General features: G+C 37.1%; 1 protein-coding gene across 1 annotated transcript; it reads left to right on the top strand.

The window, feature by feature from the left end:
- The first annotated feature begins 89 nt into the window (after positions 1–89).
- Positions 90–27,990, top strand: ptpn20 (protein tyrosine phosphatase non-receptor type 20). Its single transcript, XM_016276906.1, has 45 exons — positions 90–237; positions 330–490; positions 1,362–1,427; positions 1,558–1,737; positions 1,828–1,903; positions 2,627–2,716; positions 3,308–3,383; positions 3,471–3,624; positions 3,705–3,776; positions 3,922–4,096; positions 4,234–4,369; positions 5,323–5,461; positions 5,544–5,696; positions 5,855–6,040; positions 6,180–6,339; positions 6,607–6,850; positions 6,940–7,040; positions 7,274–7,351; positions 7,427–7,534; positions 7,618–7,734; positions 7,941–8,140; positions 8,240–8,335; positions 8,418–8,511; positions 9,280–9,365; positions 10,360–10,549; positions 12,335–12,540; positions 12,860–12,955; positions 13,037–13,476; positions 13,998–14,313; positions 14,603–14,773; positions 14,893–15,067; positions 15,156–15,366; positions 15,457–15,494; positions 16,355–16,438; positions 17,025–17,089; positions 18,258–18,501; positions 20,528–20,658; positions 20,960–21,033; positions 21,941–22,089; positions 22,231–22,376; positions 22,576–22,666; positions 25,608–25,942; positions 26,916–27,131; positions 27,276–27,338; positions 27,547–27,990. Exons 1-45 carry the CDS (start codon positions 114–116, stop codon positions 27,640–27,642), a joined length of 6,609 nt encoding a protein of 2,202 aa, XP_016132392.1. The 5' UTR covers positions 90–113; the 3' UTR covers positions 27,643–27,990.

Here is a 27,990-nt window from a genome sequence, read left to right as displayed (position 1 = left end):
CTGCTCACTTTGTTTAGGCTCCATCCTCCTCTTTCAGCTGATTTCTCTCCACCTCCACCAGTCAGTTAGCTTGTGTCTCTCCTTCTCAGGTATCTGTCTCGCAATTCCACAGAATGAGCAGCACATTTGTGACCCTCACAGAGGTGCTGGAAGCCAGAGGAGGACCGCTGGAAGAGGATGAGGTGTGGTCGCTCCTGCTGGGCTCAGCTGAATCCCTCTTAGACCTTTCCTACAAAGGTAAAACGTTGACCTTGAAGTTAGTTGATTTTTCCTGATGGTGAAGAGTGCACTCCATGAAAAATTAAATGAATGTGGGTCTGTTTTTCTAGGTCACAATATCTGCAGCATTATAACTCCTGCATCACTGCTCTTGTCCGCGACTGGGACGCTGGCATTCAAGAACTGTGCTATGACAGATGAGGTGTGTGCCTTCACAGCCCCAGAGATGCTGCAAGGCCGTGCCATCTCCACCAAGCTAGCTATGGAGAAGGTCAGTTTCATTCAGCGATGCATGCCAACACTAGCACTCTTGTCAGAGATTGACGCACAGACACAATTATATTATATAGCCTATACATTACACTTTCCAAATCAAATCAGGTTCTCTTCACAAAATGACTGGGTTTTATGAAGATATATGGTGATGCTTGAGATGTAATTCAATGTTTCTGTAAATAACAATAATACTAATAATAATATATAATGATACAAACAAACCCAATATTACTAATAGACTAAAATAAAATGAGCTAAGTTCTGACAGGCTCATGAATATTAATCACATTACGTTAGCTAGATCAAAGCCTGACATTGTTGTTAAGTAATTGTTCTTAAATTCTGAAATAATTATTCCAAACAAACTCAGTCATTTTGGCACAAAAAAAAGCAATAAATAATATAATGTAAACGTAGCAAGGCTCTCACTTCTCTCACGTTGCTTGCAAAAGAAACAAACAGAGTTCACGTTCCGTCAGAAAACGCTGCGAATAAAGTCATAGCAATAGGAAAAGTGCACTATAGAAACGGAGAGGGAAAACTAAACTGTCTGCGGTCCAGTTACCTGTATTCCTGCTTTTTTAAAATGAATTTTCACACCATAAACGAACTGAGAAATGATGACCTGTCAAACGCTCAGAGAGTTCTAGTGGCGCCCTGAAGCGGTCATATGACACGCAGTGAAAATAAACTTATTCTCACTTATTCTCACTATTCTCAATTTATTTAACAATCAACACCAAATTTTATAGACTTTTTTTTTTGTCTAGTGCGAAATCTTGTCACAAAGAAGGTTGGATTTATTTTAGAAAATGTGCTTCAGTTGAATGCTTACAGAAATATAATTTATGTGTCATTTCTTCCAGATAATCGTGTATTCTCTTGGGATGACTCTGTATTGGTCAGTTGATTATCATCTCCCTCAAAACCAGGTCAGTCTCACAGAAATTCGAGTAAAAAAAAAAAGTAAATCAAGTAAAAGATTGATGAACAAGTCATGCCAGTGAAGAATAAGGCAGCTACATATAAATGTGAAAATAAATGTGTTTTCTGCTCGGTTAGCCCATTCAGCTAAGTGACTCTCTGAATTGCCTTCTCCTGAGCATGTGTGAGGACATGGCCCATCGACGAGCCAACCTGAACTCCATCTTGGAGGTTTGTGAATCACATCACAAAGCATCTCTCCTGCCTCCTCCCAACAAAGTCATCAAACAGCTGGTAGAGGATGTCTTCCAAGACTCTGTGAGTTAAAAAGCATATCCTTTATACCTCAAACACTTCTCAATTGCTCAGTTTAGAAAAAAATAGCCAAGAATGAGATTTCATTTCCAGGTGGATCGAGCTGCTTTAACTGAAAATGTTGCACAGTTGAGTGGGAAAAGTCAGATGATCAGAGAAAGACTACATGGTAGGACTTCCTTTGAATCACAAAATTTCATAATTTTATGTTCTTATAGTTGTGAAATTGTAAAGAAGTGTTGTCAAATAAGTTAAAGTATGAAAACCTGAATATAGGCTGAATATTATATTATTTTTAATTTTTTTAATTGTTGTTTTTATATTTTAATTATTGTAATGTTTAAAAATGTTTATATTGCATGTAAAATGTGACTTGATGTTTTGATACATATGCAAATTAGTTGTTGCAGTGGGTATTTATAGAAGAGTTTTAGCCTGTCATGTTACAATCTGTGCACGTCAGATCCTTTGTATAACAAGTCTAAGTGGGTGTTGATGCCACATATTTGTCTTCAACTCTGTCCTTAACTAACCGTTTCAGTGGTAATCCCAACATATTCCTTGGATTATAATGTTTATCCTAAAAATGTAATTAGTAAAACCCTGCATGTTTGACTAATATATGCGTAAGACAGCACCACCGCACCAATAAAATAGTGTTCAGAATAGGATTAATGGTTTAACTTAAACCGAACATGGGATTACAAAAGGTTGTAATCAGGCTCAAAGCGCTGATGCTTAAACACAAACTGTAATGTAAAGCGTAGGGATCTTATGTTTGGCTGTTTTCCAGAGGTTACTTGTACAACCATGTGCCGTATAAACTGATGTGTATACCGTGGATGTACAGTATGCATTACGTGTGGTTACTGATCAGGTCTCTGTTGAGCAGGTAAGCGTGGACCATATCCTGGTTATACAGAGGGGAACGGAGCTTCAGGAGAGACTCGCAGACTGTCTCTGGACTCCGAGCCAAAGCCAGGTTTGTAGTTGTAAGCTTTTTTATGTTTTTAAAGAAAGTCTCTTATGCTCACGAAGACTGCATTAAGTTGATCAAAAATACAGTAAAAAATTTAAAATAGCTGTTTTATATTTTAATATATTTTAAAATGTAATTTATTTCTGTAATGGCCAAGCTGAATTGTCATGAGCCATTACTTCAGTCTTTAGTGTCACATTGTCTTTCAGATGTCATTCTAATATGCTGATTTGGTGCTCAAGAAACATTTCTTCTCCCCCCCAAAAAAATTATTTGATGAATAGTAAGTTAGAATAAACAGAACAACATTTATTTGAAAAAGAAATCTTTTGTAACATTAGAAATGTCTTTACTGCCACTTGATCAATTTAATGCATCCTTGCTGAATAAAAATATTAATTTTGATGACCCCAAACTTTTAAACAGTAGTGAATATCACATGTTTAGATGTTTAGTGAATCCATTGTTACTGTATAAAAAATTGAATGTTATTTCGTTAAATTATCAAGCTACTTTTTTGCCCTCTCTTTATTGCAGAGCATTTAGACATACAGCAATATTTCAATATTCAGTCTAGCTGTTTTTCCCCCCCAGGAATTTCCCAACAACAGAAAACCTGGTCTCTCAGAAGTAGACCTAGTCAGACCACATCATATCAGGGCTCAAACAGGTTAGTAGTATTGTTTTGCACTTCTAAATATATTATCAGGCTGTTAGCTGTTAGTGCTGTTAATGTCAATTTCTAATGCTATCCCAGAATTCCACTGGGGCTTCACCACAGACGAAGCACAAGTTGTTGGCTGTCACAAAGTACATGCCTCAACGTTCCCAAAAAGGGTGAAGCCCGGCCTTCCAGTCCCTGTATCACTGTTAGTGAGTCTGCAATCAGCCTCTCCCAAAGGAAAGCTAAGGTAAAGTGCTTAGCATCTGTGCTGTACAATGATATGTATGCTACATCTTATGTTGTTAATTGCGTGTTTCCATGTTTTAGAGTCTTGGACCTGAATTTACCAGGATGATTGATGAACCTCAAATAGTTTTAGAGCTGCCAGGATCTATAGTGGTAAAATGTGTTTTAGTGTCTTTGGTTGCATACTGTATAAAATGCATTTCAGTTTTAAGTGTTCAGCACTTATGTGCAGCTTTATTGCACTAAGGTTGTCTCTGTATATTTAGCTTCTTCTCCCTTTCTCTCTCGATCGATACAGTCAAAGAAAGGCAAGTCAGGCTTGTCTCAAAGGGAGGTTAACGTGATCATGCCAAATGAACAGTGTGTGGCAGTGAAATGTGACATCAAGTCCCGTGGGAGAGATGTCTTCGACATGGTTGTGGCACACGCTAACCTTGTGGAGCACTTTTACTTTGGCCTTGCTTTCATTGATGGTAATGCAGTCTTTATATATACCTTTGTGTGCTCTTGTGTGGTTTTAATGACTGTAAAAGGAACGAGTGTTTGTCATGTATACTTTGAACTACCTTACGTAAGTCATTGAGCATTAATTAAATTTTTTCTCATTTAGATGGTGAATTTTTCTTTTTGGACCCTGAGACAAAAATCTCAAAGGTTGCCCCAGATTGCTGGAAGAAAGTGGCTTCTGCGACATTTACGCTTTTTCTCCGTGTCAAATTTTTCCCTGATGACATCTCCTATATATTGTATGTGTTTTTCTACTGTCTTTGGGGCTGTTCACACAGAACATGTTTTTGCATTCCACTGCACTGCTTTTTTACATTGTTTTCATGCACTTGACGGGCTATTGTGCTTGCCATGATTTTGCATCATTTGCAGTGCCTCACACGTGACACGCCGTTCTAAACTTAAAAAAAGTTTAAGTTTTAAAAATCTGTGTCTCTAGGCCATTTTTTTCCATTCCGCTGCCCTGATTTCTGTGTAAATGGCACTTTATGGTTTGCATATGCATGATATTTAGATAGACCCAATGATATCAGATTTTCATGGCTTTTAGTATATGTCTGTCAGGCCATCTATGTACTAGTGTACTCCAAAAACAAACTTAGTGCATAAACATTACGTTTCAAAAGTTTGAAATCAGTAATGAATACTTTTATTCAGAAAAGATGGTTTAAATTGATCAAAATTAATAATGGTACAAATGATTTATTTATTTTTAAAAATAAATACTGTTGTTTTAAACTTTCTATTCATCGAAGAATCCTGAAAAAAATGTGTCACGGTGTCCACAACAGAATTAGGCAACACAACCATTTTCAACATTTATAAAAATGAGAAATGTTTCTTAAGCACCAAACCAGCATATTTGAATGATTTCTGAAGGATTATCGTGACATTGAAGACTGGAGTCATGGCTGCTAAAAATGTAGCTTTGCCATCAATGGAATTATTACATTTTAAAATATATTAAAATAGAAAGTTATTATTATAGTTAAGTTATATTTTTGATTCAACAATATTATTGGACTATTTTTCCTACGCACCTATTGTTTTTCAGGTGTGCTGAGTTTGTGTTGATTGGAAAATTAACCAAAAAACTTGTCAAATGATTTCATGGGGTCTTTAATGCATTATACCTAATAGTTTGCAGTGCTAATACTGCTCACTGTTTGTTTTTGTTGAATTATTTTTAAAGGCATAGACTTACACGACACCAATACTATCTCCAGCTGAGGAGGGACGTTCTGGAGGACAGAGTGTACTATACTGAGGAGACCGCATTGTTTCTTGCTGCGTTAGCACTGCAGGCTGAGTTTGGAGATTATTTGCCTGAAGTGAGTGAGATATTAATGAACATTTGAACTTTCAACAGCTCTAACTAGACTGTATGCTGAGATATCACACTAACCTTTTCAGGTTTATGGGAAGAACTATTTCCAAATGGAGCAGTACATCTCTAAGAGAGTCATAGAGAAAGTGGCCTTGCCCTGTTTAAGAGAGGAGTTGCCAAGGTTACATGCCAATAATGCCCACATGCTTCCAGAGGAGGCTGAGATGGAGTTCTTAAAGGTTCTTTCTTTTGGCCTTCAGTTAGAGTCACTCATGCTAAAAATACTCTTGTTATGCTCATAAAACTAAACAAATCAATATAACAGTAGTTTTGTTCAAACATCTGGCTATTTGATCATAGTTTGTCAGTACCTCCTGTGTCTCTCTTGCCTTTATAGATTGCACAGCAGCTGCCAGAGTATGGAGTGCTGTTCCACAGAGTTGCCCGTGAAAGGAAACCTATTATTGGAGAGCTGGTTTTGGGAATTTGTGCCAAAGGAATTATGGTTTATGAAGTCAAGAACCATTCTCGTGTGTTAAGCCGCAAATTTCACTGGACAGAGACAGACAGTCTCTCAACAAGTGTGAGTTATTATTTGTGTGGATTATATTGCTTATTTAGGTCTTTTTTGATACTCTGTGAAATACTCCAGTAACATGCTATTTGAAGTTCATGATGTTTTGGGATAAGGTTTTAATAATTCTCCATTAATCCTGTCATAGAGACGAAAATTTACCATTGAGTGCAGCCCGAGTGGGAAGAAGCACTCATTTGTGACAGAGAGCTCAAAGATCGCACAGTACCTCCTGAACCTCTGCTCAGCCCAGCACAAGTTTCACAGTGAGATGACCTCTCGTCAACTGACCTACTGTTTAGCCTCAGGTGTGTAGAATTATTTCTATATACAGAGCCATTTGAAGTTGAATTTACAGTGCTTTGCAGTCCTTTTAATAAAAAAAATTCATAAAAAATTACATATTTATCTTTTCCAATGAGCATGTTATGCTTCAGTGGACTCAAGAAAAAAAATATTTACTTTATCATTTTCATTAGTTACATTCTTTTTATTATTTTATCATTTTCATCAGATACAAAGATTTGTTTGTTTGTCAACTTGTAGTTAGTAATTTCTGTTATATTTCAACCTAGATGATAGCGTGGCAAAATATACATCAATATGCCGTGCTCGACACAATCAGATAAATAGGCTGTCATGCTCGGAGATTGTGCTCAACAATATTGGTTTGAATGGATTACCCAATGACTCCATGAGCAAGTCTTGCGATGACCTGTCAGCAAAGATCGGAGTTCGGATTCAGCAACAGAATGAAGTAAATGACATTCCTGAACCAAGAACCCCAAGTGAACTGAAAGACCAGAGCCGAAGCAGCAGGTGTGTCGATGGATCTGCTCTGCCCATCATTCAAATCACAATTCAAAACTAAATATCTCTCATATCGTGTTGATCTTTCTTGCCTGCAGCCCTCCAGAAACTTTCAGTCCTCCAGTCTATCGCATCATGTCCAATGTCTCTTTGCAAAAGCAGGACTCAGAGGTTAATTTCACCACCTCGTCTATAAGAGGTAAACAGTGAAGCTCTCTCTGGTTTTAATGCTAAAGTTTGACATTGACTTTTAATGATTAGCTGATATTTCTATGATAAGATCTATGATCTTATGGGAGCTGATTATAAACAACATTTCAACATAAAACATAAAAGTTATTCTCAATATAACATGCGAAAGTGGATATATAATTTATATTATTTATTATATTTTATCTTTCTTAAATAATCTATTTTCATTTCTTTTTTTAGTGGACACACCCACAAGAACAACCCCAGAGAGAGAAATCATCAGTGTAACTTTAAAAAAGGATCCAAAACTTGGTTTCGGTGAGTGAAAATGAACATGCATCTTTTATATAACGTTAAGCATTTGAATGCTGATGTATCTTTTTTGATGAAAAGGTTTTGTAATGGTCGGTGAGGACAACACAGGGAAGTTAGATCTGGGAATTTTCATAGCATCCATCGTTCCCGACGGGCCAGCTGATAGGGACGGCAGAATCAGACCCGGTACAATCCTGAACATTTCCCCTCTTTTATGCCCAAAAATAAAAAGAAATGAAAAAGACTTATTTTCTTTTGTTTGTGTTTAGGTGGTCGGCTGATCTCTCTGAATAAGACCAGTCTAGAGGGGGTGACGTTTAATATAGCTGCTGCCATACTGCAGAGCAGCCCAGATGAAGTGGAGCTCATAGTGTCCCAACCCAAACGTATGTCTTCATATTGCACCAATTATTTACATATGTTCTGTCTTCATACTTTCACTTTTAAAAATGAACTGTGCACATTTTAATGTTAAAATACATTCTACTATCCTAGCAGTAAGACATTACTTTATCTGTATTTTTGCAATTATGGTACATTTGGTGGTAGGAATTACACATTTAAAATGTTTAAATTTTTTGTTCCTGAGTAGAGGATCTCCGGGACAGTAAGACCTCACTGGCTACAAGTAATTTAGGGATGATGCTGGAAAGAGGCTTTGGCTCTCAAAGCACCCTGAGTGCAGAGTACAGGCCTGTGATGGAGGAGCTGGAGGAGACCCTGTCCAACATCATGGCTCCCAAAATGGGCAAAAGGCTGCACATACCTGTGGTGCGGATTCTGGATTTTCAGGTGAGATTTACAGTGATGCAGTTTGTCCAGTTTGTTAGAAATCATCTGACATGAACAAAAACTAACCAACATACATTTTTTATTGTTCATCCTGTGCAGGATAGATATAATTCTTCCAGCTTCAGTTCAAGGCCAGGTGAAGTAATCTACATGGAGCTCAGAAAGATCAACAGCAGCTTGGGAATCAGTGTTGGTGTGAGTTTTTACTCTGTGTGGTGTTCATGTAATTTCTCAAATCTTAAAACATGGAGTGTTTTACTATTTAAATGATTTGTAGGGGGGAATCAACACTAATGTACATCATGGAGGAATCTACATCAAAAGCGTGATCCCAGGAGGAGCGGCAGATCAAGATGGAAGAATACAGATAGGTAAAGATCCATCATTACCAATTATAAAACCTGATATTCAGATAAAATAATCTTTTAGTCAGACTTTTCTTAGAATGACTGCAAGAAAAGTCTGGATTAATTTTATCAAAAATACAGTAAAAACACTACAAATTGTAAAACAATATTACAATTTAAATGAATTGTTTTCTATTTGAATATAGTTTAAAATTGAATTATTCCTGTGATGGCAAAGCTGATTTTTCAGCAGTGATTACCCCGGTCTTCAATGTCACATGATATTTCAGAAATCATTCTAATATGTTAATTTGGTGCTCAAGAATTTTTTTTGTTATTATTATCAATGCTGAAAACATTGTGCTGCTGAATATTTTTGTTAAAACTGTGATACTTTTTTCAAGATTCTTTGATGATGATCAAGTATTCAAGAATGGTATTTAATTGAAATGGAAATCTTTTGTAACATAATTTTGTAACATTACGTATGGTACTACTTTATAAATATAAAATTTATAAATAGTAAAATTATTGTCACTTTTGATCAATTTAATGCATCTTGCTGAATAAAATACTAATTTCTTTGAAAAACAAAGAACCTTACTGACCTTAAACTTTTCGAACGGTAGTGGTTCCGGTGTGTTCTATGCATATTTGTCATATCCTTGACGATGTACAAACATGACTCAGATGTGTCCCTAACATGCTAATGAGCATGAATATGCAACACCCTGACTGGTTGTGACGCATGATTGGTGTTGACAGCTCAATGAATTCTTGTATGTGTGACAGGTGACAGGCTGCTAGAGGTGGACGGCTGTAACCTGTGTGCTGTCACACACAGGCAGGCGGTAGAGTGCCTGAAGAGGACGGGGGAGGTAATGACATGTGTTTGCATTACTTCTGAGTGGTACAATCACAACCGTTAATGTAACTGGATATGATTGAGCCCACAGTAGGACACTAACACCCATGTTTCGGATATTAGGTAAGACAGTTATGATATATTTTTTCAGTGATGTTTTTATACTACTTATTTACTATTATGGAATTTATTAATATTTTATATTAGCTCTTATTTTATATTTCCAGCTTTCATTTCAATTTTAGTCTTTTTTAATTAATTTTTATTTTATTTTTTTCATTAGTTTTTTATATTTCTGTTTAACTTTTATTTAAGTGTTAGTAATTTTAGCATATCAAATGATTTCTAATTTTCGTACAGGTTTTACAAGTTTAAGTTTTTAATTTTTGATGAAAAACATAAGAATTAACCGAAGTTTTTAATAGCTTTAGTTTTAGGTAACAGTAACAATACAGCCAAATGAAGAGAAGGCTTATACAGCTGACAAGCATTTTGACAGTCAGTTCAGTGTTGAGTAACACAGCACTTACATTAAGTTTGTTTTTGCGAACAGTTAAAGAGCAGTTACTTTCATTTAATCTTAGCTGACATTTTGAGAAGTAACTGCTGTAAGATGTGAACTCTAGCACAAGGGCGAGCCAAAGGTCACATTATGTCTGAAGAGCCAGTGCTCCTCTCTTCAGCATGTCAGTTGCTTTAGGACAACAACATTATCAACCCTTGTTTTCTTACGGGTTCTCAGACTGCACAAAAGAAAGATCTAAAGTGAAAGCATACGTGTTGGTCGATATTTTTGTCTGGGCTAATAAGATTTTCCGGGGTATGACACTGAGCCCTGCGTCGTCATACTGACACACTATTACACTTAAGCTGACCAGCCACACGCACTGGTTAGGTAACAGGCCTTGTGTTAAGAAGACTGATGACGTGGGTATGTTCACTATACGTGCACAGCCAGTATGATAAATTAAGAAGACATGTTGCTTTAATGACAGTGTTATTTTCAGGTGGTGAGCCTGGTTCTGGAACGAGAGCCTCCAGTGGTGCTGGACACTTACAGTGCCTCATCCACATTGGAGAGACAGAGATCTCCTTCACCCCTCAGTGCTCAAAGCACACCCACCCCCCTGAGGAGAGATGTGACCATGGAAACGCCCTTGTCTGTCAGGGCCAAGGACTTCAGCTTTGTGTCAGATGGTGAGAGGGGGATCAGAGAGGGGGAGAAAACACTGCAAAACATTTCAACTGAATCTGACAGTGACACTGTGCTAGCTGCCAGACCCATGTAACTCAAAGACCCAGCCAAATTTAGAGTTTGTCTGGAGGAACATTGTTTTTTATGTATATATTACATCATAATTACATTTTTTGCACTGGTATATGTTTTGCATCAAATTTGACAGTTAGAGTCTATCTATAGCACATCCAAAAATGAAAATTCTGTCATCATTTACTCAACCTCATGTCATTCTAAACCTGTATGAATTTTTTTTTCATCTGTGGAACACAGAAAGTGAATTTTTGAAAAATATCCTGGATACAATTTATAATGAATATAATGGAAGTGAATGAGGTCCAGGAATGTCAAGTTTTTAAAAAAAAGTTGCAAAATCAACATAAAAATAGTCAGTTTGACTATATTACAAATCTTCTGATGTCATATGATCAGTGGCGTTATTTTTAACTAAAACTATAAAAAATTAGTTTTGATAATGGAGATTAAATTTAAAAATACGTATTAGATATACCTAAAATGTAAAGAAATTAGAAATTTTGCCTTTTAATTTTGGTAAGTGAAATAAATAATTGAAAAAAGTTGAAGTATTAAGAATGCTAATACTAAAACTAAAATAAAAATAAACCCAGCCAAATTTAGAGTTTGTCTGGAGGAACATTGTTTTTTATGTATATATTACATCATAATTACATTTTTTGCACATTTTCTGTCATCATTTACTTAATGAATATAATGGAAGTGAATGAGGTCCAGGAATGTCAAGTTTTTAAAAAAAGTTGCAAAATCAACATAAAAATAGTCAGTTTGACTATATTACAAATCTTCTGATGTCATATGATCAGTGGCGTTATTTTTAACTAAAACTATAAAAAAATTAGTTTTTCCAAAAATGAAAATTCTGTCATCATTTACTCAACCTCATGTCATTCTAAACCTGTATGAATTTTTTTTTCATCTGTGGAACACAGAAAGTGAATTTTTGAAAAATATCCTGGATACAATTTATAATGAATATAATGGAAGTGAATGAGGTCCAGGAATGTCAAGTTTTTAAAAAAAGTTGCAAAATCAACATAAAAATAGTCAGTTTGACTATATTACAAATCTTCTGATGTCATATGATCAGTGGCGTTATTTTTAACTAAAACTATAAAAAAATTAGTTTTGATAATGGAGATTAAATTTAAAAATACGTATTAGATATACCTAAAATTTAATTTTGGTAAGTGAAATAAATAATTGAAAAAAGTTGAAGTATTAAGAATGCTAATACTAAAACTAAAATAAAAATAAAGCTAAATAGAATTATTTAAAAAATACAAAAATACTAAAACTTACAAAAGCACACAACAAAATTGCTAAAACCTCAACTAAAATTCAATAGAAAACTGAAAATACAAAAATAAAAGCCAATTTTAAATGATAAATGAATACTATAAAAAATATATAAATAAGTAAGCTGAATATGTTAACCGGATCCATTCATTTGGTAAACAAATCATTTAGACTGGCTTTGTGAACTGGATGGACTGATTTATTCAAAATATTAAAATCAGAATAGTCATCTTAGAGTACTTATTCACTTTTATTATATTAAAGAGTGGCCAGGGTATACTGTAATTTTTTTTTTTGCAATTTTGGATGAACTGTCCTTTAACTGTTAAATATAACTTATTTTAATGTGTGTGAGTCTGGACTGATTATAAACTACAAATTGGGAGAGTTCTGCTCTTTCTTTGTGGCAGATGACATCCTGGAGGTGACGCTACAGAAGAGTCTGAGTAGCCTGGGGTTCAGTTTCATCATATCTGAACTGGGTCCGGATGAGGGCAGCATGGTGCAAATTAAGAGCCTTTCTTCTGGTCAGCCTGCAGGGGATTGTGGGCTTCTGAAGGAGGGAGACATAATCCTGGCTGTCAATAGAGAACCTGTCAGAGGCCTTTCCTATGAGGTAAAGGATATATTATTTATATTTAGCATTCCAAGATGGGATACATCAAAGCAGAGTGAGAGACAAATAACTTAATGAAGTACTGAGATTCAGTATTTGTATATTTGTATACAGATATTTTTTTGATCATTAACAATTCTGTTAATGTAATATATTTACAGACTTGTTAATATATTTGTATTTTGTATATTTTTACTAGTCATATTTTACATATTACTGTTTTTACTTCATTTTTGGTCAAATAAACGCATTAGAGACTTTCAAAAACATTGAAAATGCAGACTTTTTAACAGTAGTGTATATCTTTCTATTACCACAGGAAGTTCTGCGTCTCCTCCAAAAATCTCCATCTAAGATTAGGCTGTCAATCTGCAGAACTTCACAGGATGAACATACAGATATTGAGACCTCTCTGGTAACATCCTTTCTCTACATGGTTGCAAACAACTCTAAAATTGACATGTTATTTTTCAAACTCACATCCTTTTTTTGACAGGGTCATGACACACTTCCAAACCGTGCACTGAGATCCAGGTCTCTAGACCTGCAGACAAGGACTGTTGCCCCAGACTTTAGTGAACTCCTCAAGAAGCGGGCGATAGAGGTGGGTCTAAAGAAAGAAGTTTCCCCAGAGAAAACCCAGGAGATCCCATTGACCCAACAGAAACCAGATACTGAGCTGGTGGATACTACTATATCAGCCCCTCCACCCCTACCTCCACGTCCATCCTCAGGTGAAGCTGGAGAACCTAAACCTCATGCCATAATGGGGGAGGGGCATGAGAGCAAAGCCCCACCCCCAACACCATGCACTGTTAAAGTGACAACAGCCAATCCAGCACCAACACCAGCAGCCCCTGAAACAGCAATTGCAACCCATCAGCAAGAGTCAAAAAATGATACCATCTCAACCAACCATGTCTCAGCTTGTACCAGGTAAAGGCTTGTTTATTTCTATGTGATATCAACTATAAAATGATCAATATGTTCTGAACATTATATCTAAATGCGTCATTTAATGATTAATCAAATTTTATTTTTGGTTTTGAGAATAAAGTGCTTGAGATATAATACCATTCAAAAGTTTGGGGAAAAAGTCTCTTTTGCTCACCAAGGCTGCATATTTTTGATTAAAAAAACAGTAAAAACAGTAATATTGCAAAAGATTATTAGAATTTAAATTAACTTCTTTATATTTTTAATGTGTTAAAATGTAATTTATTCCTGTCATAGCAAATCTGAATTTTCAGCAGCCATTACTCCAGTCATCAGTGTGAAATAATCCTTTAGAAATCATTCTAATATGCTAATTTGATACTCAAGAAACATTTCTTATAATTATCAATTGTGATGCCTTATATTTAATAAAACTTAAGGTCTTTCTTCACTGCTTAATACAAGAAAATGGTCTTGAAAAAGTAAAATATGTCACAAATATTAATATCTTGTTATCACAGTCACACAACTGAAGGTGTGGAAGAGAGCATGACAAGTTTCACAGCTAATGGACTGACCGTCATAGCCGATGAGGAATACTTGAGCATCACCACCACAGCACCTTCTCCTCCAAGCTGCAGCATTGCTGTCTCCAATGAACCGCCACCACCAGCGGCCCTTTCTCCATCACTGTTAAGCACACCTCCATCCTACCAGCAAGCAACTCAAACGTCATCACCAGTGAAACCTCCTGCCCAGTTTACCATCCCCTCAGCCAGAAACAACAGCGGCTGGGATGATGATGAAGAAGAGGAGGATGATGAAGATCCCCAAAGGGTAAAGTCTGATTGCGTTTACCTACAGTTTTAGCATACATTTCAGTGCTGGTTTAAGCTCCAAAACTTTGGAATTCACTACCTGCTTAATTTATTGAAAGTCTTTCCTAAAACATATTTTTGTTATTTATGTTTTTCTTTTTTTCTGTGTAAGTGCCATTGACAAGCTTGCTTTATAAAATAAAGCACTAAAGTTTATTAAATTATTATTATTATTATTATTATTATTATTTAATGCTGGTGGACTAGCATAGCCTTGTTGTTCAGCATCTCTTTTCTTCTTCCTTTAGGACATGTTGAAGGAGTTTGAACTGACTGTCTCACTGACCAAATCATGGTGTGGCAGTTTTGGTTTTACAATAACCAGGAGTAAACTGGACAACTGCTTTTATGTCCAGGAGGTCCTGGATAATCCAGCCAAAGCAGATGGCAGACTTAGGGCAGGAGACAGACTTGTCATGGTACTGCTTTTCCCACCATTGAAAACACAATCACAGTTATGCAGTTATGAACGTCCCTTTCTGAAGTTTTCATAAGATTTGATTGTCAGTTATTTGAATTGGCATTATCTCCTTTTCAGGTAAACGGTCACAATGTGACCAACGTGACAGATGACGTGGCTATTAGCATCCTCAGGTCTTCCTCTAAAAGACTGCACATGGTGCTGGGCAGAGCTGTGCAAAATCTACTCCCCCCGCCGCCTCCTGACACCCTCCAGGACATTGTCATCCCCAAGACTCCATCCGGACAACTGGGTGAGGAGATGCTTTATAGCATATATATATAACAAAAAGATTTCATATTCAGTTCAAAATGATGATCCTTTTGCATCTGTCTATGCAGGTATCAAGCTAACAGGGGGTATTGGCAGCAAGTGGCAGGGAATTTATGTCCAGGAGGTGGTGCCAAGCTCCCCTGCTAGTGAAGAGGGCAGCATCCAGCCCAATGACAAGATTGTTTATATATGTGGGAAGTGCACCCTGGGAATGACGCTGGAGGATGCTGTGAAAGTGTGTGAGAGTGCCCCGCGCAAAGTCCGATTCAAAGCCATGAGGTTAGACTGGAGAATAATTAGGTTTAAACATTAATTAGTATCAGTTTTTGCCTTTGTAACTTTTGATTAAATGTTTGCTCTTTGTTTCAGAGATGACCAACCAGTGATACCAGTAGATAAATGGAATGGTACGTTTAATAATTGGTTTATTCATAATCTATACAGAATAAGAGGTTGATGTTTATTTGTTCACTTCGAGTGTGTGTTTGTTGCTATTATTAAGTCTTATTTGATTATATGGAGTTACATATAGACTTTAACCTTCCCATGGGCCAGGTAACTGCTCCGGCTGTCAGTGGGAAGTGTTTTTTCTTGCTCTAGGTGTGTGAAGGCTCTGGCTGGGCTGCAGTCATGATCGACATGTTTCAGTCTAGTCTGAAGTGACAGAGATGAGGCAGAGAGCTGCTCCAGTGGTTTTCCAGAGCAGCCTAGGCTTTCATAGCATGCTTCACTGGACATTGTGTCATTTTAAGCGGAGTGTCAACTCTTATTAGACAGCATTACCTACTGTGTCAGTCCTGAATAATATTTGATTATTTTGGTTCCAATCACTAATTTAAATACAAAAAATAATTAAAAAGGACTTAATACACAAATATTTTCTAAATTTTTTTAATGGTTTTTGCCTGTGCAAAAATTGTTGCCTTGATGCTAGGTTGTTGATGGTGGTTGTGGCGAACTAGTAATGTTATTAAATGAGCCTGAGCATAAAAAATAATATATAGATAGATAGGGTTTAAAAATTGTGTAATATTTTCTTACAAACGTAAAATGAAGGAAATTTTGAATTATGGAGTACCATTTTTAAAAATAATAATTATTATTATTAAAATTTTCACATATGTCAGTAAGAGTTTATTGAAAAGAAAAATCTTATGTTGGTCTATAAAGTTTATATAGATATTTTTAATACTAATGTATATTTCTGGAGTAACATATTAAAACCACAAACATCTTCTTTTTATCCTTTACCATTTTTCCTCTTCAGGTTTGTTTGAATGGAAGGAGAAAAAAGTCTTCCCCCACCTCGAAGAGCCTGTGTCCCCTGACATGGAGGCGGCTCCTACCGATGGTAAAGCCTTTGGTTTCCTGTGTCTCTGTTGTCTGGGAGTTGTGGCATTAGATCTGTGCTGACAGACATGGCATGTCCTGCTCAAAGGGCAGCGGGTGCAGGATTAATTATTAGCAAGGGACATGGCCTCCTCTGGCCGATCAAAGTGCGTTTTCGTTGTGTCTAACGAATAAAGGCCAGCTGATCTAGTGGGCATCCGGGTTGCTAGGAGATCGCTAGCCAGGAGGTCCGAAAGAGCTTGAAAAGGTGAGCATAGTTTACCTACAGTAGCACGGAGCAGGTCATCAACACATCTTCCCCGAAATGGCAGCAGAGGAGGGAGACATTCGTGAGTTTGGGAATTGTTTTAAATTCCTGTGATCTTGGTTTCTCATTTAGCAGGAAGAATAGGATGTGATAAGATGCTTGGATTGATTTTGTCTTCATTTTTGATTAACTTTGTAACTTTGAAATTGGTTGAATGAGTTTGATGAACCATTCAGAGTAAATGGTCCTGCTTAGTTACAGAACCGCATCTAAAATTTCTTTAGTTTTGGTTGTAAAATGTTTTGTTGTTGACAAATTCTTTCTCTCTTTTCTGTTACAGTTAAACCTGTCGCTGACAGTGCCATACAATTCAGGAAAAGGCTGTCTGTCACATCAGAGCAGGAGGTAATTGTCCCTCGGCCTTGTTTTAGGCTGATGATGTTCATTTGAGTTTAACATGGTAGCAGAGGATGGTTGAAGGATGGCAGCTAGTTATAAAGTTCCACCAAAGTTTGATGAAACCAGCCCATACGAGTGTTGGAAAAATGAAGTTAATATCTGGACGCGGGTTACCAAACTCGACAAAAAGAAACAAGCCCTCGCTGTTTCCTTAGGGCTTGAGGGGCGAGCTCGTGAAACGACGATAGAAATACCTTTGGAGGATTTAGACAGTGATAATGGTATGGCAAAGCTGATGGCTAAGCTGGACAATGTTTTCCTAAAAGAGGAAAAGGATTCGCGCATATGAAGCCTATTCTTATTTTGATGCCCTAACAAAGAATAGTTTGGTTTCCATGGTGGACTACATAATTGATTTCGAACAGCGATACAATCGGATGAAAAAGTATAATATGACGCTTCCTGATGCTGTGCTGGCTTTTAAGCTATTGGACACGGCCTGCCTCGATGAAAAAAATAGACGGCTAGCACTAACAGTTTGCTTACCTGCAGTATTTGAAGTTTTCACCCATGCAGTCGGCTCTAAAACGTATTTTCGGAGGAAAAACGACAGGCTCATCAAACAGAATACAAGTGAACCAGGACGTGGCATTTTTCACAGAACAAATATCGCAAGGAAGAGGAAAATGGAACACAATGTTGCAAAGTGGACAACTAAAGCAGCCATTACCAGGGACTAATCCACTGGATAAGTACGGTAGTATGGAAGTCCTAACAGTGACAGAAAATATGTCTCCAGATGAGAAATGCAAAGTCCTTCTGAAGCTCCATAAACAGTTTGGTCACGAGTCGGCAGACAGGTTACAGAGGCTCATTCACAGTTCAGGAAATAAGGACAAAGAATGCCTTACTATTCTACAACAAATAGTAAATGACTGTGAAACATGCCAGAAATACAAAAAGGACAAAGCCAAAGCCTGCTGTGGGGTTGCCCATGGCTTCAGAATATAACGAAACAGTGGCAGTGGATCTACACGAGTTAGAACCAGGTGTATGGTATCTTCACATCATCGACCACTTCACAAGCGCCGGAAACATTGTGAAAACAAAGAAGCCATCTGAAATGGTCAACTCCTTTATTCACACTTGGATTAGTGTCCATGGCGCCCCCCAGAAGCTGTACAGTGATAATGGAGGGGAATTCAACAACCAAGAAATCAGAGACATGGCTGGAAATTTTAACATTGAGATAAGAACAACGGCTGGATACAGTCCCTGGAGCAACAGACTACTCGAGAGACATAATCAAACACTCACCGAGATCATCCTGAAGGTCAAACGAGAAAATGGATGTGACTGGCACACTGCCCTTGACTGGGCCCTCATGGCTAAGAACAGTATGGTGAATGTTCATGGATGTAATCCATACCAATTGGTGTTTGGACAGAATCCTAATCTTCCTTCTGTGTTAGTTGATAAACTACCTGCTCTAGAAGGTACAACTGTGAGTGCTAAAGTGGGAGAACACATTTCTGCTTTACATGCTTCTAGGAAAGCATTCACAGAAGCAGTCTTCTGAGCTGATAAGAAGGGCACTACGTAGGCAGCATAGGCCCACAGATGACATGTATATGACAGGAGACAAGGTAGATTACAAAAGAGCAGACTGTCCTGAATGGAAGGGACCATGGGTAGTTATTGGTCAAGATGGAGCTGTTGTAAGACATGAGGGGACTTTTGTTAGCGTACATCAATCCAGGCTCTGTAAGATAACCACACAGGATCAGGAATCTCAAGATAAGCAAAATGAACAAGACAACAGCCAGGTACTGAGTGAAAAAGGCAGCTTAAACAATGCAGCAGATAGCTCAGATAGTGAAGAAAACACAGACAGCGAACAAGAAAACATCAGCGGCAAGGAGGTTAATACAGGAGAAGTGGTTTATTCTAGAATGACACAGCCTGAAACAGATCACAATGTGTGTGGTAATCCTGTCTCTTCTGCTGGTGTAAAGTTAAAAACAGGACAGGCTGTCACATTTATGAAACAGGAAGGTGGTGGTCTACAAAGAGCCAAAGTTTTAGGCAGAGCAGGCAAAGCATCTGGAAAATATAAAAACCGGTTCAATCTGCAACAGGTCAACAAAACAACAGGTTGCCCTTAAGTCAACAAAACAGGTCTCTGAGAAACGTCTTCGACTGAAAATAAGCAGCATAAATGAGCTCATACAGAGTAAAAAGATCAAGAAGGTACTATGGTCGGACACAAAAACTGGTCGCTGACTGTCTTACAAAAAAAGGAGCATCGGCTCTGATTTTACTGAAAGTACTCAGTGAAGGACTATGGTGCTATTGAAAGCACTTAGTTAAGGACTGTGGACACTTATAAAAATAAAAAAAAGGATGGAAAGGTGTTCATTTGAGTTTAACAGATGACAGGCTGTAACATGACTCTTGCTTTGTAATCTGTCATTCGCCTCTAAATACCTTTGTAATCATTAGCAGCAATATTAATTCATTAATATTAGACTATTCAAATATTGGAGTAGCGTCGAGTGAAGAGACTCCGCTCACATCTCACGACATGGCACACAGCAATGACGCACAGCAATGGCGTCACTCGTCGACTGAGTAGCAATCATTTAAAACGTTTCTACAAAATGGGAGTAGATGCTTGTTCAAACAGAACTTGCATGTCTGCACCTGTGTCCAAATGCACTAATTTTCACTTTCTTCGTTTAGCGATTGGTAACATTCACTCATTTACAGTCCACAATATAGTAAACAAGTTAGCAGTTTTGAACACAGTATATTCTTGAATGTATTAAATGCATCTGTCGCTTATGTGAATACAGCACACAATGTCATGATGGATAACATTTTCTTTCAAATCTATGCATTAATCTTTAAATAGATGCATAAATTGATCAAAAGAGACATATCAATGCAGACATTTACAGTGTTGCACAAGATTTCTATAGATCAAACAAATATAAACATTCTATTCATCTAAGAATTGTGAAAAAGTTATCACAGTTTCCACAAAAATATTAAGCAACGCAACTGTTTTCAACAGATAATTTTTTCATGTTTCTTGAGCATGAAATCAGCATGATCATGAATCATGATTTCTGAAGGATCATGTGACATTAAATAAATTGCTATAATATTTCACAATTAATGCAGACTTGGTAAGCATAAGATTCTTCTTTCAAAAACAATAAAAAATCTTGCCCCAAACTTTGGAACATTAGTGTAGTTATACCAAATATTGACCCATCTGATCTGAGCATTAAAAATTTTTTTTTTACATATTTAAAAGGATAAATTTTGACTCTAATATACTGGCATTGTATTGGTCTCTCTTTCTAGACATCTACATCAACACAACCATAAAAAGCTATATTGTTCAAACACTAGTACTGACACGTGTTAGAAACTGAGATATTGTTTTAATTGTCTTCTCCTGCTGTAACACTTCATTTGCAGATATTACAGCACGAACAGAAACACAGGCAGATCATGTGTCTTTCCAGACCTCAGAATGTCCTGGTGTTGGAAGGGAATGTGAGCAGGTATCATTTTTATTTTCCTTTTAGATTGAACTTGTAAATTACAAAACTGAGATGACGACTTTCTCCAGTGAATTGAAAGCCCTTCCCAGAACAGATTAGTAGACAAAGAGCTATCTAATAAGTGACAAGTTCCAACACCTAGAAAGGTTTGCCATGAAATTAATTAGCACCGCCTCCAGTTTCTCTCAGAGGAAACCGCTGAAACTCAGATGACAGTAAGGGTGTCCTGAGCAGAGTTAACTCATCACCTGTCTCCTCTTTCTTTCTCTTTCTCATTTTTCTGTCTATCTCTTGCCTGTAGGAAAGTCGAAACTGTACACTTACCTGTCAGAGGTGTTGTCCATCTCTGGGAGTCACAGACATGCTACAGGAAAGGTGAGTGTCTCTGAATTCCCATATTTTTTTCTCACATTTATGTTGATGCTGTCGCTATATTACATTTGGCATCAAGAGTGCTGCTAGTGTATTGTACAGTATGAGACCTCAAAGTTTGTTCTGAATGAACTAAAACCTCAAAAAAGTGTCGGTTTATTCATAAGTCTGCAACTTGTTGTGACTGCTCATAAACCAGGTCATAAGGACTGAATTTCATTGCAGGTTTTGTTTTGTTTCTTGTTTGTTTGTTTTAACATAGCTCTCAAAAGGAATCGCCACAGGGAGGCACTAAAGAGTCATTAATGAAATACAGGCCCAATAATCACAGCTTTGGCTTCTAGTTAGGCTGGCCTACAAGCCACACTTGGTGTTCAATTCAATTCAAGTTTATTTGTATAGCGCTTTTTACGATACAAATCGTTGCAAAGCAACTTTACAGCAAATTAAGTTTCTACAATATTTAGTGGTAGCTTATCAGTGGTGACTGTCAGTTAATGTACATATGGCAGAAATATACGGAAAAATCAGTTAAAGACATAATCAAACAGATGATGAACACTATAAACAGCAATTATTATATGATGCAATCAAACTTATAGCAAAATGTGGTAGTTCTGTAAGTTGTTTCAGGGTTGGCATCATCTGAGGTCCTCTGAGGGGTTGGCATCATCTCTTCTCAGGTGTTCTGGATCCAGACTGAAGCTTGTGTAAATCCTAGTTACGGCAAAACCAGAGAAACAAATAGAGACATAATTAGCGTAGCTGCTGTTCCAGCACTTGCAGTTAGCAGCTTTTTTACATTTTAGGTGGAAAAATCGCAGGAAAATCAGCCTTGCATGATAACAGGCCCCGGAACGTAGCAATGTGGTCAAGGTCTCTGCTCATTCCTGCCCCGTACCCCCTTCAGGACAGACCCCCAGGAGCAGCATCTAGAAAAATCTGCCATGAAAACAGAGCATAGCCAGTCAGTCGGCTGGAGCAGTGATGAAGAAGAGGATGGTGATGATGATGACAATGCTTCTCAGCCATGGCTTCCCGAGACCGTTCCTAATACAGGTAAATGAAATTACATTACCTTCATATCTCATATTTTTCACCACCTGTGTAATTCTATAGTTATTCTAAAGTAATGTATTGTAGAGATCTGTGGCTTGTGTAGATCCTGAAATCACCTGAAAAGGACTTTATTTCATTAAGGTCGACCAATTGTGTCAGAAGAGGAGCTTGCTAGGCTTGCAGTGATATCCCTGTCTAAGAATGGGCAGTACTCTGGCTCCAGGGTCAAAGCCCTCATACAGGCCCTTGAACAGTTAGAGAAGCAAGATCTGATCAAAGAGTTTATGGTAAGTTCCTGTTGTTGACATCAATACAAACAACTATATTTTATTGCTTATTATTACAACCACGTTTATTTTCTTGTAATATTTTTCATATAAATCTATAGTTTATCTCTTTAATACTAATATAGTGTCTACAATACACATTGAAGTATTTAAAGAATGATAATTCAAGTGTGAACATGTGTGGCTCTTTTTTTAATAGGCTTTAGAGCATTTGAAACCCTCAGACAACTGCCTGGTTGGAAAAGCACCTGAAAACCGGGAGAAGAACAGATACAGAGATATCCTGCCCTGTAAGTTCCTCTGCTTCTCCCATAATCCACCACAAACCCGGCTTCAGTTAGGATTTTTATTACCGTTTTACAGTTTGCAAGCCTCAGTTCTCATAAAACAGATTTTTGGGTGTACATTTTCACACCATTTTGCAACCACATGGACCACACACTGTAGGGAAACTCTAAAAAATGTATGCAGATTTTTACAGTAAAATGGTAAAAATCACTGTAAATAAAATAATATCCATATTGTCCCACATTGTTCATTGTGAAGATTTAAATTAATCTCTGAGTCTCCTGTTTAACTTTATATTTTTTACACAATTTTAATATATGACTATTTATTACATTTTAAATTATTTGTTTAGCTACTGCTAAAACTATTGTAATTCACAAGATATACTGCAAATTCACACTAATATTCCAGAGCAAAGAACATATGTTCAGTTTTAGACAACAGCGAATGTGAGGAGAGGACTGACTCCTGTATACATTTACCTGTAAACAGTGGAACACATGACACAGCAATTAAATGAAATGTAACCAATCCCTGGTTATTTACTCCCAGGTCTCCTACCAGTGCTGGGCATTAGATTACATTGCCAGTGTAGACATCTATTTGACTCTGTATTTCACACTCTATCTGCCACCTCTTTGCGGCTTTCTGGACTTCCTCACCCATGTGGTGCCATTTTCACACTGCAGCCACGGGTATACTGTTAGTACTGATTCAGTTTTTGCTGGTGTGAAGTGTAAGCAGGTCAGAGGCTACGTGAGGCGTTGTTTGCCCTCAGTTTAAAACAAAACACAGAACGCTGCAAAAGTAAAGTCAGACAGGAGATGTGTGACTCATAGATCTGCTTTCACTGTTAATGGGAAACATCCATTCATGTGCAGGGTCAGAACGAGTATGCAGAGAGCGGGCTGTAGTTGTATTGAAGAGAGGGGGTCTCTGTACAGAATAGGCACAATACGGAGCTTCATGTGCTTGCGGGAGTCAGACTGGCCCTAGCCTGGCTCGGAGTGTTTGTTTATTATCACGGCAGCTCACTGGGCTTCTGTTCCCCAAATAAAGCGCCCGGGATTGAAAAGTGTGTGGCCCCTGGGACTTAACCACTGTTATTGCTGGAGGCAGTTCAAGGGCCGCAACCTTCTCCAGGAAGCCTGATTCCACCCATTGTGGAGGCCGCTCCGCACGAATTTACCTACTCCCAGTGACATATGCTTCCTCTCACATATGCCCCCCTTGTTTATCTCCTTCCCTCTCAGTTTCATTTTTCAGCCCTTTTCCTCTTCCGAGCTGTTGAACATGTTTTCGCAAGCAGCCCCCTTTAAAGTGTTACAACAGCAATCCCTTCAGCACTCTCACTATATATATCGCTTACTGATTCTGGAGTACCAGGACAAAACAAGCTATTAACAAATAGGACCTACCTAAAATGAGCGAAAATTCCTCCCAAAAAATGTTTTACATTTTTTTTGTTGACATTATACTTGTAACACAAAATATGAGCACAGTTACTTAAATATTTAAAACTCACCAGAGCCTGACTGATGAACTCATAGTACATGTAGGTCAAATATGGAACACTACTGTTCAGAAGTTTGGGGGTCATAAGATTTTTTATATATTTACAGTAAAAATACATTAAAACAGTAGTATAAATATTATTACAATTTAAAATAATTGTTTTCTATTATAATATATTTTCTAAAATGTAATTTATTCCTGTGATGGCTTTTCTGCAGCTATTACTCCAGTCGTCAGTGTCACATGATCCTTCAGAATTCACTCTATAATATGCTGCTCAAGAAACATTTCTTGTAATTATTAATGTTGAAAACAGATGTACTTCTTAATATTTTTGTGGAAACTGTGATTTTTTTCTCTCACTCTGATGAATAGAAAAATAAAAAATAATAGCATTTATATAAAAAATATATATTTTTTGTAATGATGTAAGAGTCTTTACTGTCAATTTTGATTAGTTTAATGCATCTCATTCTGAATAAAAGTTTGTTTTGTTGAATTCTTAAAAGAAAAGAAAAATCTGACCCCAAAAGGTGAAACAGTATTGGTTGTCTGCTTTTTTCTATGTTTGAAGTACCTAACCCTAATAAGTAATAATGTAATTTTAATAAACAAAAAAATCAAGCAATTTAGTTTTTTGTAATTCTAGTTACAAAAAAAATAGTGATCATTGCGTTGATTTAATTTCAGGGTATAAATGTTGTACATTTAAATTTAATTTTAAATATAAATTAAAAAAATGCCAAGTAAAGTCTCAAGTCTAAATGGGCTACAAGAACCAACACACCACCATGAGAATACTCTAAAATATTCTTCTCACCGTGCTCCCCTGTGTTCACTCCTTCAGGCTTTCCAGCCAGCATGACCTTGAGAGCTTGTTTCATTTATTTGGAGCTATTTGTTGTACCTCGGCACAATTTGTTCCTCCTCTATGGGGAAACCAAAAACGCTGCATTCTTGGTTTGCAGATTAATAACACTGTTGGCTACCGAAGCCAACAACAGCAATCACCTCATTACAGGAATGCTGTGGCCTCATATAAATCTCCTACCTGCATTTCAAATAAAAATTTGTTTGTGGTTTGGGAAACATACATTTGATAGTAAATACACATGCCTTTTGTTTGTTTGCTTATGCATGGATTTTAAATGAATCTGAAAAGAGAAAAGCTGTATACCTTCTGGTTTTCATAATGTGGACTCGATGCTTTAGTTGCCCTGTGGGAATTGAGCCGTCACAGAGAGTTTAACTGTTGTTTTCTTATCTTATATTATGGCCAAATAACATGCATGCTTGTTTAAGCTTAAATGTACTAAAATCTTGGCTGAGGATTCAGCAGAAGTAATTGCTCAGTTTTTCAAACTGTGTATGAAGATTAATTGATCACAATTTACTATCCCTGTTTATCTCAACTGTTTGAACAAACAGATGATAAGACGCGTGTACCTGTCGGAGAGAATGAGGGCTACATCAATGCCAGCTACATTCGTATGAAGGTGGGCACAGAGGAGCTCCTCTACATCTCTGCTCAGGGCCCTTTGCCTGGCACTCAGGATAACTTCTGGCAGATGGTGTGGGAGAACAAGTCTGATGTTATCGCCATGATGACTCAGGAGGTGGAACATGGCCGGGTAAAATGCCACAAGTACTGGCCCGAGAAGCTCGATGTTCCCAAAGAAACCAGCCGTTACCAGCTCCACCTGGATAACTACCAGATGCTTGGCTATTTCCACATTAAGGTCATCAAGATGGTGGAAAAAGAGGTTAGGAGCATGTACCTGATGTAAATTTTCTTATTGTAACCGTTTCAGTGTAAAAGCCACCTTTTAAACACCACAGTCAGGCTATGATTTCAACATCCCTAAAGGAATAGTTCACCCAAAAATAACATTTTCAGGGAATTTACTCACCTTCAGGCCATCCGAGATGTAGATGAGTTTCTTCATTAGAACAGATTTGGAGAAATGTAGCATGACATCACTTCCTCACCAGTGAATCCTCTGCAGTGAATGGGTGCCGTCAGAATGATAGTTCAAACAGCTGATAAAAACATCACAATAATCCACAAGTATTCGATTCCAGTCCATCAGTTAACATCTTGTGAAGTGAAAAGCTATGTGTTTGTACCAAATTCCTCATTAAGACATTTTTCATTTCCAAATGTTGCTTAAGAATGTTTCTTTTCTCCAAAATATTGCTTTCTCGTGAAGACGTTGTCTCATTTGAATCAGGAGAGAAATATGCACAGATCAAGAACCATTCACAAGTGAAAAAAGGGACAACAGGGGAAGGACTTTTTCATTTGGGGAAGTGTCATTATGTGTTATGGGCCAGTTTGACCAGAAGTGACGATTTAAGTTTAAAAAAAAAAACTTTAATGATGGATTTGATTCTTATAAACACACAGCTTTTTGCTTCACAAGACATGAATTGATGGACTGGAGTTGTGTGGATTACTTGTGGATTTTGTGATGCTTCTATCAGCTATTTGAACTCTGATGGCAGAATTAATCTTTGAAAATGTTTTATTTTAAATTAATTTAAATGTATTTTTATTTTATTTTTAACATGTTTTTATAACGTTTCGATATTTCTATTGGAAACAAGACAAAAATACTGATTAAACATTGTTTTCACAGTGTATCTTCTAAATTCCATATCTCCCAAAATCTCAATTATTGATTTGTTACACAACTTTGTGTTCAAAACTCATTATGGAATTGTGTACCTTTCCAGAGTGGAGACATTCAATTTGTAAAGCATCTAAAGTTCACCACATGGCCTGACCATGGCACGCCACACTCCTCCGAGCAGCTGGTGTGCTTCATGCGCTACATGAGGGCTGTTCACACTAAAGGGCCGATCATAGTCCACTGCAGTGCAGGCATTGGCCGATCTGGAGTCCTCATCTGCACTGACGTCATCCTTAGTCTCATTGAGAAAGACCTAAGTGTGAGTATTTTAAACAAGCATAGCATTAGCACCAAACTTAAAGCAATAGTGTTTGTGTTTATAAGTAATGACAGAATTCTCATTTAAATACACAGTGTAGCATTATGAGCAGCTGAACGTATGTACTTCTGTTTGCTGCTATAGATTAACGTGAGTGGCATAGTAAAGGAGATGAGACTCCAGCGGCACGGCATGATTCAGACCAAGGTGAGTATATCAGGACATTCAGTAAGAATGCTTCCTTCAGGTGAATATATAAATCAATGATGGGAAATTGACTAGAGCACATCATTTCTCAGTCACTGTGTTTGCTTGTTTGTTTATTAATTATTTCTGCATTATCCTTCTTCTCAATATACAGTATAGTCATATAAATCCTATGGACAGGTTTTGTAATTCTTCTCTCTGATTTTAGGAACAATACCTCTTTTGTTACAAAGTCTGGCTGGAAGTGTTACAAAGCATCTCACTACTTCATGATCACCACTGGCAAACTGAAACTTCTTCATGAACAAATCCTTACAGTCCTTAATACAAGTGTTTCCTCAGAAAGGCAACAATATATGTGTTTTTGAGTGGCAGACATGGTTGTGATGTGTTGATTGTGTGAGTCTAATATAGTATGACCACTTCTTCTATTACTCGAATATTGAATATATCATTGGAAATATGGTAGATATTTTCATTAACTGTGCAATGTCCTTGTGTGATGTGATATATATTTTTGTACCATTTTGGCTTAAAGACACTGATTTCATAGCCTTTCTGGACTCTTAGTCATTTTGCCTTGAACGTATTTTTTTAAAGACAAAAGTTATGCACATTAATTTTTTATTCAAATTAATTTAACTTATTTTTC

Source organism: Sinocyclocheilus grahami, unplaced genomic scaffold (assembly GCF_001515645.1).
Source record: "Sinocyclocheilus grahami isolate Dianchi unplaced genomic scaffold, SAMN03320097.WGS_v1.1 scaffold106.1, whole genome shotgun sequence".
NCBI classification, from domain to species: domain Eukaryota; kingdom Metazoa; phylum Chordata; class Actinopteri; order Cypriniformes; family Cyprinidae; genus Sinocyclocheilus; species Sinocyclocheilus grahami.
This window is presented reverse-complemented; position numbering and strand designations above follow the sequence as displayed.

Bases quoted from the DNA above. Each gene is read 5' to 3' on its own strand.
- ptpn20 (XM_016276906.1), top strand. From the start codon at position 114: ATGAGCAGCACATTTGTGACCCTCACAGAGGTGCTGGAAGCCAGAGGA. The intron at 7,535-7,617 runs GTACAATCCTGA...GTTTGTGTTTAG, and splicing joins GGACGGCAGAATCAGACCCG to GTGGTCGGCTGATCTCTCTG. The intron at 22,667-25,607 runs GTAAGTTCCTCT...TTGAACAAACAG, and splicing joins ATACAGAGATATCCTGCCCT to ATGATAAGACGCGTGTACCT.